This window comes from Triturus cristatus, chromosome 4_2, assembly GCF_964204655.1.
Source record: "Triturus cristatus chromosome 4_2, aTriCri1.1, whole genome shotgun sequence".
In the NCBI taxonomy this organism is placed as follows: Eukaryota; Metazoa; Chordata; class Amphibia; order Caudata; family Salamandridae; genus Triturus; species Triturus cristatus.
This window is the reverse complement of record NC_140586.1, coordinates 336,952,541-336,968,753: the sequence shown is the minus strand read 5'-3', so window position 1 is coordinate 336,968,753 and position 16,213 is coordinate 336,952,541. Positions and strand designations below refer to the sequence as shown.

The 16,213-nt window shown below is 47.0% G+C and overlaps 2 protein-coding genes across 2 annotated transcripts in view; one reads left to right on the top strand and one right to left on the bottom strand.

The window, feature by feature from the left end:
• LOC146833833 (uncharacterized) overlaps positions 1-16,213 on the bottom strand; it is a 338,179-nt gene that overhangs the window by 193,926 nt on the left and 128,040 nt on the right. The window lies entirely within an intron of this gene.
• The window catches only part of LAMC1 (laminin subunit gamma 1), a 329,476-nt gene that overhangs the window by 273,280 nt on the left and 39,983 nt on the right, over positions 1-16,213 (top strand). Inside the window, exons 20-24 of the mRNA XM_085601731.1 lie at positions 4,992-5,071; positions 5,427-5,564; positions 5,965-6,109; positions 7,059-7,208; positions 7,469-7,583. Of these exons, the coding sequence (XP_085457857.1) occupies positions 4,992-5,071; positions 5,427-5,564; positions 5,965-6,109; positions 7,059-7,208; positions 7,469-7,583 (628 nt within the window). The remainder of the gene's footprint in view (positions 1-4,991; positions 5,072-5,426; positions 5,565-5,964; positions 6,110-7,058; positions 7,209-7,468; positions 7,584-16,213) is intronic.

The following is a 16,213-nucleotide window of genomic DNA, read 5'->3' as shown; positions in this document are numbered from 1 at the left end:
AGGTCAGGATCGCCGGGAGACCACCTCATGGTGTTGGGCCACTCTAACTCTGCCCATGGGCGTCTGGTACAGAGTGGTGCAGACTGCTGGATTTGGCCTGAGCCACAGTCTGTTGGTGAGCAAATTTAGTGCACCTAGAAAAGTCTTGTTAAGGAAGGCAAGGCAGGTCCTCCGTGTTCTGGGGGGGCTGCTGGCTGCAGGACGTGCTAGGATTCTGCAGGTGGAGGTCGGCACAGACCGGTAGGGCTGGAGCCAAGTCAGTTAATGTCCTCTTCTTCCTTCAGCACGGCTCTCCGGTCCTTCTTTCTTCTTGTCTGAGGAGGCAATGTTCAGTGTTGCCCCTAAATACTAAATTTAGGGGTGTTTCAGGTAGGTATAGGTTACGACCAGTGGGTCCCTTCCTTGGGGTGGGTACACCCCCTATTATGCCACCCTCCAGTGGGGGGGCCATAAGCCTCACTCTGGTTGGCTGGGTCTCTCCACCATCAAGATGGCAGAGACTGAGAGTTGTGCTTCACCTCGCATCCCCCACCTGAGGGGTGGGGTTGGCAAAGGTGGGCACACCTCTCTGCCTATTTTGGTTTCCCAACTGTTTCTCCTGCCCAAAGTGTCGGCCTGTAAGAAACTGGCTCTATATATACTGCACCAAAGTGAGGTACAGTGTGTATAGAGTCCAAGGGTCTCCAAAGGTTTAGCGGAGGTTAAAGTTAGATAGAACCTTACTCTCTAAAGTGGTAGCTTGGTCGAGCAGTAAGGCAGTATCAGAGGACAGTGTAAAGCATTTGATGTGCACACTCAGTCAGCAAATGAATAAACACACTCAAGAACTGAACTCTAGGCCAATTGTTTTTGTATAAAAAAATATACTGTTTTATTTCTAGAACCAAGCAAGCCTGGTACAGGTAAGCATATAAATACTTTGCAGTAGTAATTACTTGTATGAACACAGTTCAGAATTGCAGCTATACAAGTACATCTACATCTACAGTATAACTTGTACTGGTTTTGGTTACAGTTTTAAGTAAGCAGTTTGCAACACATTGCAGGTATAGTACATTCAAATGAATGGGCCTTTTAAGTAAAATGCAGTTAATTACTTTTCAGATTACTTTGGCTAACACAGGGTTGGATCCTAGATTCAGCCCTGGGACATTTCCTGAAAACAGGTGAGTAAATGCGTTTTGGTTTAAAGTACGAGTTTTAAAGGATATTATTGCATTTCAAATGTTGACACTTAGAAACGTTTTCACATAGAATCACCGATGTTATCCTATGGGAGGAAATTCACTTAGCAGGTAAGTTATGTTATCGTTACTTTTTCTTACTCTGTGCTGGATCTCAGATTCAGCACTGGGACATTTCCTGAAAGTAGTTGAGAAAATGCGTTTTGGTTATTTGGCTGATTTTTAAGAAATATTCGTAGTTTTAAAAAGTCGACACTTAGAAACTTTTTGGGAGAAAAAGTGTCAGTTATCCTATGAGGAAAAATGAGTTATCGGTTTGAAGGTAAGTAATCGGTCTTTTGTGTTAGGGTTCTGGGGTTAGACATAGGGGTCTCCCAGGGTCAGTGATGCACTGTTGTTGCACCCCCAGTGGCACTAGGGCAGCTGGGTGCAGAGTGTTGAGGCCCAATGTTATCCTATGGAGGATAGGGGGGCTCCGGTTGGTGGCGGCTGGCAAGCAGGCCACAGGGCTGTGGGAGCAAAGCTCCAAGGGTTAAGCTCGGCGCAAGTTGAGGACCAAGTTAGCACAAAAGGGGCACCCTCAGCGGCGCTGTTTTGAGGTCGGGTGCCCTGTTGATTTCAATGGAGATTCGACGGGACAAAAACACTGCAGGCTCGGGGACGAGGATCTTTCAGGAGTGACCACCACTTAGAGGGGTAAGTTGGGATGTAGAGGGATGGTTAGGCACCACTGGGTTGGGCACACAAGGGCGTCTGGTGCAGGGGTGCCTTTGGATGTCGGATTTTCTTACCCGCTCTGGTCGCGGTTGGGGGGGGTCTTCTGGATTGAGGCTGCAGGCGTCGTCTGGAGGCTTGTCGGGGGTCGACGGATCTCGGGTCAGGATTGCCGGGGGGACCTCCTTGTGGTGTTTTTTCACTCAAACACAGGCCGGGCTCGGCGGGTGCAGTGTGTGCTGGATTCGCGGTCCCTGGCTGGCACCAGGAGCTGCAGTTCAAACCCGTCCAGTGTTCACGGGAGAAGCAGCTTGGAGAGTGAATGCAGGCAGGTCCTCCTGGGTTTTTGAGGTTGCTGGCCGCTGGACACGCCGGGATTTTGCAGGAGCAGGTTCGAGGGGAGACAGGCCTGTAGGGCTGGGGCCAAGTCAGTGGGCTTCGTCCACTTGTTAGCTCTGCACGGCTTCTCGTCCTTCTTCTTCTTTTCTTGAGGTTGCTGGATCTGAGGAAGGAAGGTTCAGGGTGCCCCTAAATACTAAATTTAGGGGTGTCACAGGTAGGTAAAGGGCAGGGACCAATGGGTCCCTTCCCTGGGGTGGGCACACCCCCTATTCTGCCACTCTCCAGTTGGAGGTGGGCAGGAGCCTGTTGGCTGCCCCCCCCCCCCCCCCCCCCCATCCTCAGGATGGCGGGGACTCGAGGTTGTGCTTCACCACGCCTCCCCCACCTTCCTCACTTGTTTTTCCCGCCGGTTCTCCCACCCAAAGTGGCGGGTAGAACCAGTGGGGACCAGTTGCTGAAAGCAGCAAATGGTCTGGAGAGGCTCACAAAGGCGGCATGCGTTTGAAGCTTCCCCAGCGATGACCCTGCGCATCCTGTGGGAGGAGGCTTGGCACCTCTGCCCAGGATTTTCTTTCTTCAAGGACCCAGAGAGCGGAAGGCTCTCGACCTAGGGGTCCAGAAACATGTCTAGGGGTGGCAGCTGGCTAGCAGCCAGTCAGCCAGGACACTCGAGTCAGGTCGTTTTTCAGGGGGTATCTATAAGATGCCATCTGAGTGCATTTTGCATTCAATCCCACACTGGCATCAGTGTGGGTTTAATGTGCTGAGAAGTTTGATACCAAACTTCCCATTTTTCAGCAAAGCCATTATGTTTCTGTGTTGTAATGACAAACTCACAGATCATATACCCTTTATGGCAGCACTGCACTTACAATGTCTAAGAATTGACTTAGACACTGTAGGGGTACAGGGCTCATGCACCGAGTAGCATAGTGCTCCCAGCTAGAGGGGTGGCTGACCTATGCCATAGGCAGTGGGTTGTATACATCGCACAAAGGGATTTGTGCTATGTCGACTTTTCATCTCTCTGCACCAAAACACGCTGCCTGCAATAGCTGTGTGTGTGTCAGGGTACAGGACCTCTAAGGATGGCACAATATGGGCTTCAGCCCTTAGAAGCCTTCCCCATCACAGGGCCCATGGTACATTTAACAAGGGACTTGCATGTGGCCTGAGAGTTGCCAATTGGGTGGGCAACAGTACAGTTTTAGCGATAGAACGTAGGCCCTGGGTACCTGGCTTGTCAGGAACCCAGGGCACACTTAGTCAAAAGAGCTTCAACATTAGGCGAAAAGTGGTAGGGGGGTCAACCATGCAAAAAAGGGGCACTTTACTGCAAACCCTCACTGCGTCCTGTAGGTTCATTAAGGAATTCCTTAAAGACATTGAAGGGGGGTCACTCGATTGACCATTACATTGGCGAGAAGAGTAAGTGAAATCCCTGCTTTCACATGCTTACACTTTGCCAAAGATCGAGCCACCCTAAGAACTGAAACAGTTCATTTCGACAGTTCCAACAGATTTTCCTAAGAATGAACCTGTGGTTGTAAAAGCTTTCCTTCAGGATTCCTCCAGCACTCTAAAGAGAGCGTTACATTCACTTGATGTTAGTTGTCTCAGATCCTACCTTAAACGGGACGAAAGCTTCCGCTAAATCATCCCAATTTTTTGTTTTTTCTCCAACCCACATAAGTGATTGCCAGTCTTGTATCCATTAATTTCAAGATGGGTTGTGGCAACAATAGCTTTCGATCATGGGAAAGCTAGAAGACCTCTAACTGGCCCTATAGAAACCTATTCCATGAGAAATATGGTTACCTTGTCAGCAATCTGCATAGGTGAGCTGCTTAAGAACATTGCTGTGCAGCAACATGGAGAAATGAGCACACCATCACAAAACAGTATTGCTTTGAGGCAGCAGCGGACAAAGACACAGCGTTGGGGCAATGGGTTCTACGACATCTTTTCAAGTAAGGTACGCTTATCTATTTTATCTTCTAGCTGTTGTGTATATATCTAAATTGTTAATACTGCTTGCTGTTCTGATTCAAGCATGTGAATCTATGAAAGCTCCAACGCTAGAGAAGAAAGGTTGCTTTCTGTAACTGTACTTCTCCTGTGTTGTCATCTTTCATTGAGTCACAGGCTGTCTGCCCTTCTCCCCAAAAAAGGCTGAACTTAAACATTTCATTACTTTTTATAATCCATTTGTGCTAAGAAATCTGAGGTGTGGAGATCTGAGGGCTGAGACAAGGAGCACCTCTTTGGCTGAAGTTTGGGCCTTTCACAATGAAGTGAATGTGCAAATAAAGTGGCACTGTTTGGGCCTAGCCCGGCAGGCAGTTCCTTGCATGTTACTGTTACAGAGAGACTCACTTCAGGGAATAGTTCAAACATGAGTCTATGAAAGATACCAACTCTAGAGAACTGCAGTTACAGGTATGTAGCTTTTTTCATTTGGTTAGTTGTGCAATTCCCAGCATGATGTGAGAGTATCTTGCAGCTCATTCTACTTCTAGAAGGTTCCAAAATGCATTGTGGAGGTTGTAGAAGTTCTTAAAGTACCTCCTATCTCCCCCTCGCCTTTACTCCTAACTCTCATTTGTATATAGACAACACATGATCCACTTAATAGCTGACAGAATAAAGAGGCTACTTAGTGTTTAACATTTCTGAAAATGACCTACCAATAGGTGATGCCTGGAGGAGAGAGTTTATATTCTGAGCATATATTTTTTTATGTTTTCTTAGTCAATCACTTCACCAGAATCTCCCAGCGATCCCAATAACATGACTCAACTAGCGGAGGAAGCACGGAGGCTCGCTGATAGGTAAGATCAATGAGGCAGGCACTGAAGCGTAGTGTTATCCTTGAATGTAATGAAAGTGAATTATTCAGTCCATCCAGCACCCCGGAGTATGGTAAGCCCTTGTAACATGGTTGCATCATTTTTAAGCTACAGCTGACGGGCACTGCCCTGTGCAGTCACCGTGCTCTAGTAAAAATCACTAGATATGTGATGCTTCGCGAAAGCTTGGCATGCTGGCCTTTACTGTCTCCGGTGTACATTGCTGTGAGCATAACTGTGTTACTTGAACATGCAGGCTCTGCACATTACAGCCTGTGATAAAATACAGAAAATAGTTTGATGTGTGAGGCTAATGAAACATTCATTCTACTTTCAGACACAGACAAGAGGCGCGAGATATTGAGCGTGTTGCTAAGGAAGCCAATGACACATCCACAGAGGCGTATAAGTTGTTGCTGAAGGCACTTTCTGCAGAGAACCAAACTTCCCTCGAAATTGAAGAGCTCACCAGGAAGTGAGTCTGCTGGCAGTTTTATTTCCACTTCGTATGATTTCTATTGCACTTAACAGAAAACTTCATCTTGCTTCAAACATACCAAGCCAAAACGGTTTGCTTAACCTTGAAATCCTCCACTGCTCGCTTAGAATAATCTGAAAGCTCTGTTTCCCTTATTAATGCTTTTTCTTTCTTTTTTCTAGTCTGTACTGACCCTTTCCTGTTGTGGCCCACTCCATACTTAGACTTCACACCCCTCAATTCTTTAGTAATGTATTCATCCTAAGGAACAAACCAAGCCTCATTTATCAGGACTATAAATGTTTGTAATCTGGAAATATTACAAATAACTCTCCTTATAATAAACGTGTGTTTTTATTTTGTTGTAGCTGATGGTGTACTCTGATTTTTCTGTTAGGTACAATCAAGCAAAAAACATTTCACGGGATTTGGAGAAGCAAGCTAACAAAGTGCATGCTGAGGCTGAGGAAGCTGGCAACAAGGCTCTGGAGATATATGCTAATTTGACCAGCCTACCTGTTGTAGATACCAAAGTGTTGGAGGTATAAACCTTGTTTTTGGCAGCATGGGTTAGAGGTTTCTTAACTTGCTCACCCATTTATATTTCATAGTTGTTGAATGCTTCCAAATGGTAGTTTCTAGATTACCATGGAGTCAGTGGGTCTATAATGTCAAAGGGTAATCCCATTCATGGTGTAGGTTGGGAAACATACTGTTTGTATCTTGTGGTGTTCTAGATACACATGCTCTGCATAGTCCTGCCATCCAGTGTTGGTCTGAGATGTTTGCATGTTGTTTTTCTTTGAAGAAAGTTCATAGTCGCAGGATGCATTGTGACTTCACTCTAAGTAGCAAATGTGCATGGGCACCAACATGTTAGATTGTTTTCCAAACACAGGGGGTGAGAGTGTCTATGGAGTGGCAAGTGAACGCGCATTTTGTACCGTTTGTATTGTGAAAGTAAATTGCATCATAATAAAGCGCACTACAAGCTATGAATAGATACTTACAGGATAAGTAAGGGTTTCCTTGCTTTCACATAAAGGCACCTAAGACCCATATTTTACATCTTTATGTCTCATTCATGATGGATATCTTCATCAACTAATTCATAAGTTCTCTAAAGGCTATCTCCCTGTACGGCCATCTGCCAGCTCTACGTTGGATGACTTTGTCTACCACATTAGTACTGTTCTTGGTTCTGAGCTGTCCTTTCAGTGATCCTCTAAGAATCTTACTAAGTCCCCTATGTACCTTTTACTGTTTACAGTAGAGGTCCTAACTTTACTAGACACAATTGAATCATAAGCCAACTCTTATCTCACCTCTTAGGAATTGACTTCTAGAGGGATCCATCTTGTGTGGCCCCTAGCATGACTACCTGAATGGAACCTTTTCATACATTGAACTAATTTTGTTTTGGAATCGTACTGCACTCTATTAATTCTCTTATAAGTTCCTGAATGTGTACTCCTTTCTGTTGACATACAGAATGAGGCAAACAAGATCAAGAAGGAGGCAGATGACTTGGATCAGCTGATTACCAGGAAGCTTAAAGATTATGACGAGTTGAGAGAGGATATGAAGGGGAAAGAACTGGAAGTTAAAAATCTTCTGGAGAAAGGAAAGACTGAGCAGCAGGTAAGTGGTTTTTTGTGTGATTTGTTTTTTTTTTGTTTTTTTTGTTTTGAGTTTTTCGTTTTCTCAGATTTGTTTTTCTGCCGTATAATTAAGTTAAACTATTTTCTAAGCTTTCATGTACCACTCTTTGAAACTACCCAATGCCATTGTTTAACCTTATGTCACAAAGTCTTAAAGGATGAGACATTTTGTATTGCATGCTCTGAGAATATCTCTGGTTTGTCAGGTTGTCTGAATTGACTTATTTTATCTGGTTTCAGACTGCAGATCAGTTGCTGGCCCGAGCAGATGCTGCCAAGGCACTTGCAGAAGAAGCTGCAAAGAAAGGAAAGTCTACCCTTCAAGAGGCCCGTGATATTCTTAACAACCTGAGAGGTATGGAAATGATGCTTAGAAAGGGAAGGCTTGGGACCCTTAATCTGAAAGCTTAATCAGGATTTATTTAACCCATCAGAAGGCATTGTTCGAGGCATATGAGCTGCAGATCACACACTGAGGATAAGATCGCCATCTGGTGTTGGGCTCGGATGATTGCAGGTTGTTGTTGTCTTCGGAGAAGCCTTTGGTCACGAGGTTGGTGACTCCTCCCCTGGACAACAGTGCGCATGGGCATCCACTCCATCGGCAGATTGTTTTTTTCCGCCATTGGGTTCGGATGAATTTTTTTCCGCTCCAGCAGAAAACTTCCAGCAATCAATTTAACTCCTTAATCTTCATTCCATCGACGTCGACATCAACTCGGACCGGTTCCGGAAGCGGCTGATGGACAGGACACCCTTCAAAAAATGCCCCCAGTGTGGAGCGAAGTTCCCCCACAGTGACCACCACGAGGTTTGCAACCTCTGCCTGTCGCCGGAACACAACGAGTCCACCTGTCCAGCTTGTTCCGCTTTCCGTTCGAAGAAGACCCTCCGGGACCGAAGAGCTCGACGCCATATTATGGCCAAACCAGCTCCAGAACCGGAGGACATCTTTGCTCAAGATGTTCCCGAAGACGACACCGAAGATCTCGAGATCGTGTCCGAAGCCGACGATTCCGATGACCTCATCACTCCAGGGCAGCGTGTGAGTACCACCCCCCCTGCCCCTGCCCCATCCAAAAAAGCATTGGTCAAGACTCCGCCAGTTGGGCCCAGTCGCGACCGGAAATCCTCTTCAGAAGCCCCGCCCTCGGGCCCGGCTCCGAAGACATCTAAGCCTGTGGGTGGCTCGGGCTCGAGCAAACCTCACCTAATTGTGCCTTTAACACCCTCGGCACCCAAACACCCATTGTCGGCACCGAAACAGGCTCCAAGACCGAAATCTCCTTCGGCACAGAAACGTTCCTCGGCACCGAAGTCTCCACCGGCACCGAAACGTTCTTCAACATCGATGCCTGAAAGTCCATCGGCACCGAAAACTCATTCGGCACCGAAACCTCAGTCGGCGCCGAAACCTCAGTCGGCGCCGAAACCTCAGTCGGCGCCGAAACCTCAGTCGGCGCCGAAACCTCAGTCGGCGCCGAAACCTCAGTCGGCGCCGAAACCTCAGTCGGCGCCGAAACCTCAGTCGGCGCCGAAACCTCAGTCGGCGCCGAAACCTCAGTCGGCGCCGAAACCTCAGTCGGCACCGAAAAATCAGTCGGCACCGAAAAATCAGTCGACACCGAAAAATCCATCGGACCCGAAAAAATCATCGGAGCCGAAAACTGCGTCCCCGCCGAAACAAGCTCATAAAGACCCGAAGCGGACGTCACAGACACCACCTTCGGAGCCAGATGATCTTTTTCGACCAGATCCTACTCAGAAGCGGATCTACATCAATCCTAAAACGGGACATGTGACTGCCATCCCATATAAAAAGCGGAAGCTGGACACTACACCTCCCCCAGCTCCCATACGGAAAAAGGACTGTGCTACTTCACCACTTCGTCCTTCCTCTCCTGTTTTACCTCCTAACCCGTCCCCCCCTCCTCCTCCTGATTCTCCTTTACCTTTACCTTTACCTTTACCATCTCCCTATCATTCACCTCCTCCACAGGATGATAATGATGACTTAGGGGGAGGGGCGGACCCTGATTTATTTGATGGTCCTGTTGACCCAAACGACCCTTTTACGTTCCCAGACCCAGCACCCATGGATGACTGGTCTTATCCTATACCTGACATGCCTGACCCCACTACCTACCCTTCCAAGCCCTCCCCTCCTGATGACCACCTAGGGTACGGCCAACTTATAAATAGGGCAGCAACATTCCACGGCGTTACAATGCACACAGACGCCATTGAAGAGGACTTCCTCCTTGATACCTTTGAGCAGTCACAAAAGACTGTTCACATACTGCCCATGATCAAAGGGGTCATAAAGCATGCTACTGAAGTCTTTAAGGACCCTGTTCGAGCTAGGGTTCTCAACCCACGCATCGAAAAAAAGTACCGACCAGCCCCGCAAGACCCTGCATACATTAAGGCCCAGCTCCCTTTAGACTCCCTAGTCGTATCAAATGCCAGGAAGCGCGCTAACTCACAGACAACTGGAGAAACGCCTCCCCCAGACAAGGAGTCTAAGCTTTTAGAAGCCTCGGGCAAACGGGTCGCCGCGCAGGCGGCTAACCATTGGCGTATTGCGAATACCCAGGCCCTGTTAGCCAGGTATGATAGAGCGCATTATGACCAACTTGAGCACCTTATGCAGCATCTGCCTGAACCTTTTAAGTCCCAGGCCTCTGACCTCATCCAAGAAGGCAAATTAATATCTAATGCCTCCATTAAATGCGCCTTAGATGCAGCAGACACTGCTTCTAGAGCGGTCAATACTGGCGTCTTACTCAGACGACATGCCTGGCTCCGTATTTCCGGTTTTAAACCGGAGGTTCAAACCGCAATTCTAGCTCAACCTTTCAACCAAGAGCAGCTATTTGGCCCTGCAGTGGATACTGCATTAGAAAAAATGAAAAAGGATAATGAAACTGCCAAGTCTATGGGAGCACTGCAGTCTCATCAAAACCGGGGTTCCTTTCGTCGCTCCTTTTATAGAGGAGGCTCCAAAAACACATCAACTGAGACCACGTCCACCTTTAAAAATTCTGGACAAACATCCCCTAACAGAGGTTACTTCCGGGGAGGTTATAGGGGAAACAATAACAAAGGTCGAGGACGGGGCAACAACAACAACACCCGCACCTCACCAGCCACCAAACAGTGACTTGCCACCACTCCCCCCAGACCATTCCACTCCGGTCGGGGGGCGACTCCAACAATTCCTGCCTGTCTGGACTTCCATCACCACAGACAGGTGGGTAAGACAAATTATCCAGTCTGGCTACTGCCTCGAACTCATACAATCCCCCCCAAACATACCGCCCAAACAACGTCCAATGTCCTCGCATCATCTCTCTCTCCTCAAACAAGAAGTTCAATCCCTGTTACAAAAACATGCGATAGAACCAGTTCCCCTTCAACATCAGGGAAAAGGGGTATATTCTCTATACTTCCTCATTCCCAAAAAGGACAAAACACTAAGGCCCATACTGGATCTCAGACTACTAAACCAGTATATACATTCGGATCATTTTCACATGACCACTCTCCAACAAGTCCTCCCACTTTTACAACAGGGAGACTTCCTCGCCACATTGGACCTCAAGGACGCATACTTTCACATCCCTATGCATCCCGCTCACAGAAAATATCTACGATTTGTGGTAGATGGGCAACACTATCAATTTACAGTTCTCCCATTCGGAGTAACAACAGCACCCAGAGTGTTCACCAAGTGCCTAGCAGTCGTGGCAGCGCATCTCAGAAGACAACAGATCCATGTCTTCCCCTATCTGGACGATTGGCTCATAAAAGCCAATACATACCAAAAATGCGTTCTCCACACTCATCGCACGATTCAAACTCTCCACGATTTGGGATTCACTATCAACTACCCCAAATCCCACCTACAACCTTCCCACTTACATCAGTATCTAGGAGCAACCATAGATACATCCAAAGCCATTGCCTATCCCAGCACAGCCAGGATAGCCAGTATACAAAATCTCATCTCTCAATTTCAAACTCATCCATCTCTTCCAGCAAGAGTGTTCATGCAGCTCCTAGGCATGATGGCGTCGTGCATCTCCATAGTCCCACACGCACGACTTCAAATGCGTCCCTTACAAGAATGCTTAGCACAACAGTGGAACCAAGCTCACGGACAACTTACCGATCTGGTGTTGGTGGACAGTCGCTCACTTCGATCACTGAAATGGTGGAACACCATCAACCTGTCCAAAGGGAGACCGTTCTTAGAGCCTCTTCCACAAGTTGTGCTAACTACAGACGCATCTCTCACGGGGTGGGGAGCCCACCTCCTCCACCATACCACTCAGGGCAGATGGACCAGCCAACAAAAACTGCTCCACATCAACCACCTGGAACTCTTAGCAGTGTTCCTAGCACTAAAATCCTTTCAAATTCACCTAAAGAACAAAACTGTCCTCATACGCACAGACAACATGACGACAATGTATTATATACAGAAACAGGGAGGGACACACTCTCTCCAACTGTCCCAACTGGCACAGCAAATCTGGAGATGGGCAATTCCCCAAAACATCTACCTGTTAGCAGAACATCTCCCAGGGATCCACAATCAAGTGGCCGACCTCCTAAGTCGCCACACACAACAGATCCACGAATGGGAACTACACCCCAAAGTTCTACTCCCCTTCTTCCAAAACTGGGGACAACCAGACATAGACCTGTTCGCCACCGCCGAAAACACAAAATGCCCAACCTTCGCCGCCAGGTTTCCACACCCACAGTCGAAGGGCAATGCCCTATGGATGAACTGGTCAGGCAGATTTGCGTACGCCTTTCCGCCTCTCCCACTAGTTCCATTTGTGGTACGCAAACTGAAACAACAGTCACTAACACTAATACTAGTGGCTCCCACTTGGGCACGTCAACCGTGGTTCACCACACTTCTGGAACTATCTTTAGTTCCACATCAAAAGCTACGCCTCTCCCCGGATCTATTAACCCAGAACCATGGAGAAATCAGACACCCAGATCCTCAAACACTGAACCTAGCGATCTGGCTCCTGAGGTCCTAGAGTTCGGTTACCTCAATCTCCCTCCAGACTGTATGAATATCATAAAGGAAGCCAGACGACCTACTACTAGAGCGTGTTATGCCGCTAAATGGAAACGATTTGCCATCTACTGCGCTAATAATGACATACATCCATTGGATGCTTCCATCCAAAACATCATTTGCTATCTACTACACTTGCAAAGATGCAATCTAGCGTATTCCTCTATACGATTACACCTAGCAGCCTTGGCAGCCTACTTGCAAAATAGGCAACACCTGTCCCTTTTTAAGGTACCAGCCATCAAAGCGTTTATGGAAGGTCTCAAAAGGATTCTTCCCCCAAGATTGCCACCTGCCCCAGTGTGGAATCTCAATGTGGTTCTAACAAGACTCATGGGCCCCCCATTTGAACCTATGCACAAATGTGAATTGCAATTCCTAACATGGAAGGTAGCCTTCCTTATCGCAATCACTTCCCTGCGCAGAGTAAGTGAAATACAAGCCCTCACACTTGAAGAACCTTTCTTACAACTACACCGTAACAAAGTGGTTCTTAGGACAAACCCTAAATTTCTTCCAAAAGTGATTTCCCCTTTCCACCTTAACCAATCAGTAGAACTACCGGTCTTTTTCCCAAATCCAGACTCGGTAGCTGAAAGGGCCCTACATACCTTAGATGTTAAAAGAGCATTGCTTTATTACATCGACAGAACAAAACCTTTTCGAAAGACAAAACAACTCTTTGTTGCTTTCGCGCCACCACACAAAGGCAACCCGATCTCCAAATCAGGAATAGCCAGGTGGATAGTTAAATGCATCCAAATATGCTACCTCAAGGCTAAACGTACACTCACAGTTCCCCCTAGGGCGCACTCCACGCGTAAAATAGGGGCTTCTATGGCCTTCTTAGGCAATATTCCCTTAGAAGACATTTGCAAGGCAGCCACATGGTCTACCACGCATACCTTCACTAAACACTATTGTGTTGACGTGCAGGCCAAACAACAGGCCTCCGTGGGCCAGGCTGTCCTAAAAACTTTATTTCAAACTGCTGCAACGGATACAGGCGACCACCGCTAAGGGGAGCACTGCTGTATAATCTATCCTCAGTGTGTGATCTGCAGCTCATATGCCTCGAACGGAATATGCTACTTACCAGTATGCATCTGTTCTTGGCATGTAGAGCTGCAGAGTCACACACGCCCGCCCGCCTCCCCGGGACCTGTATCTGTTCCAGCATCCGTCTTACTTAGACATTACACATGGACATCCTTTCTTTCTTTTCTATATAGTCCATCTTTTCCCATCATGGCGAAAAACAATCTGCCGATGGAGTGGATGCCCATGCGCACTGTTGTCCAGGGGAGGAGTCACCAACCTCGTGACCAAAGGCTTCTCCGAAGACAACAACAACCTGCAATCATCCGAGCCCAACACCAGATGGCGATCTTATCCTCAGTGTGTGACACTGCAGCTCTACATGCCAAGAACAGATGCATACTGGTAAGTAGCATATTCCTTTTCAGACATCCTGTGGTTAGATTCTTAATGGTTTGAAAGTTTGCAAACCAATTTAAAATGTGGCTTACTTTGTGACAAGTGAAGTGTCTCCAGTGGTGTTAGGCACAGCATCCTCTTTAGATTTTTGTTTCTGCGATCTGGGTTGTAGATACAGCAGTGGCTTGGTGTGGCAAGAGGGATCGAGTAGTCCAGTGTGGGGGTTATTTAAAATGTAGCATGTCATGATTTGTCTTTTCAAACCGTGTTTGACACATGAGTGTTTTATGTTGATGGATGACCCCACTTCCCCATTTCACATTGGTATAGGATACTGAATAGTATATTACGAGAGGGTAACTGTTCCTGAGGAATTATGGTTGTGTTTGTTCTCTCAAAGTGGTGTGGGGAATTTCTCCTTTTGTATATAGTGCCCTCACACACCCTTTCGGGTGTCTTGCTTCATCATGGGGCGTTGCTCCTCGTGGGGGTGGCGCTGCAGTCCCCCACGGGCCCCGCAAGAGGGCTCTTTGGCGGAGATCTTTTGATTGGAGACGCCGCAGTTGTGCATGGGTGTGTGTGGGCCTAATGGAAAACAAGTGGGTGGTGCGGTTTAAAAATTGCTGGGTAGAGTTTCAGACCTTTATTCACTGCCCTACCTGGCAAATGATTAAAAATGGTTATCCTGGAGCTACTCTTAATGAAAAAAATATTAAAAGAGGGCAGATCCTGGAAAGTAACTGCTGCTCTCAGGAATGTGAGTGGGGAGCCTACTGGTGAATGGTCAACATGTTTCGCGCTTACGAATGGGTCCTTAAGGGATCCCAGATGCGCTTCGTCAGGACCTATAAAAAATAATTAAATAGTGAGTGAAAGTGTTTGTGAGTGAAATAGAATGACAGGTTTCAGTGAGGTGTGATACTGTAGACCTGTTGAACCTCAATAGTAAGGTTAGTCCAGCGTCTTTGCGCTGAGAGGTTTACCTGTCTTTTCTGGAAACCTCAACCCAACCCTAAAGTTGTAGGGATAAGGGCCCCATCAGCGTAGTGGAGTTGGCACTAAGGAGAAATCGTGCTCCTTCGCCCGGGACGTGGTAACCTACCCCCTCTCCATCTATCCAGCGATAGATGGAGAGGGGGTAGGTTACCACGTCCCGGGCGAAGGAGCACGATTTCTCCTTAGTGCCAACTCCACTACGCTGATGGGGCCCTTATCCCTACAACTTTAGGGTTGGGTTGAGGTTTCCAGAAAAGACAGGTAAACCTCTCAGCGCAAAGACGCTGGACTAACCTTACTATTGAGGTTCAACAGGTCTACAGTATCACACCTCACTGAAACCTGTCATTCTATTTCACTCACAAACACTTTCACTCACTATTTAATTATTTTTTATAGGTCCTGACGAAGCGCATCTGGGATCCCTTAAGGACCCATTCGTAAGCGCGAAACATGTTGACCATTCACCAGTAGGCTCCCCACTCACATTCCTGAGAGCAGCAGTTACTTTCCAGGATCTGCCCTCTTTTAATATTTTTTTCATTAAGAGTAGCTCCAGGATAACCATTTTTAATCATTTGCCAGGTAGGGCAGTGAATAAAGGTCTGAAACTCTACCCAGCAATTTTTAAACCGCACCACCCACTTGTTTTCCATTAGGCCCACACACACCCATGCACAACTGCGGCGTCTCCAATCAAAAGATCTCCGCCAAAGAGCCCTCTTGCGGGGCCCGTGGGGGACTGCAGCGCCACCCCCACGAGGAGCAACGCCCCATGATGAAGCAAGACACCCGAAAGGGTGTGTGAGGGCACTATATACAAAAGGAGAAATTCCCCACACCACTTTGAGAGAACAAACACAACCATAATTCCTCAGGAACAGTTACCCTCTCGTAATATACTAGTTATTCTGAGGGAGCACGGGTACTGGACCTATTTTCTAACTACGCTCCCGGTCCCCCCCTCTTTTGTGATATAATAGGATACTGAATAACATTTTTAGTCAGTGATACCAAGACACAACAACCGTCTTGAGGTTGAACACGAGGCAAATCAGTTGTGCTTCTGGAGTTACTAACTGAGATACTACACCACTGAAGGGAAAAATATTGACCCAGAAAAGCAAATAAGGAAAGTGATAAAATAGTCTGTGATAAAAAACAGGTTTCTTTACTTTGAGGTACTGGAGCTTGAAAGTTAGTTGCATTTTGTAGTGCTTGTATACCTAGCTTCTGCTCTTGTTAAATAGGGAAAATTGTGCACATGATCAGGGAAACCATATTTCACAGTGTGTTCTGGGTGGCAGCGGTGAATTATTGTCCTGGTGTCAGGGTTACCAAAGCTGCAGAGAGTCTAATGAAACTCTGAAAAAGTACTGAATCAAAGACCCAACTTATCTTACAAATTGTGTAACGTTTTCAAAGAGATTAAATTCTTGAGTGGGCTA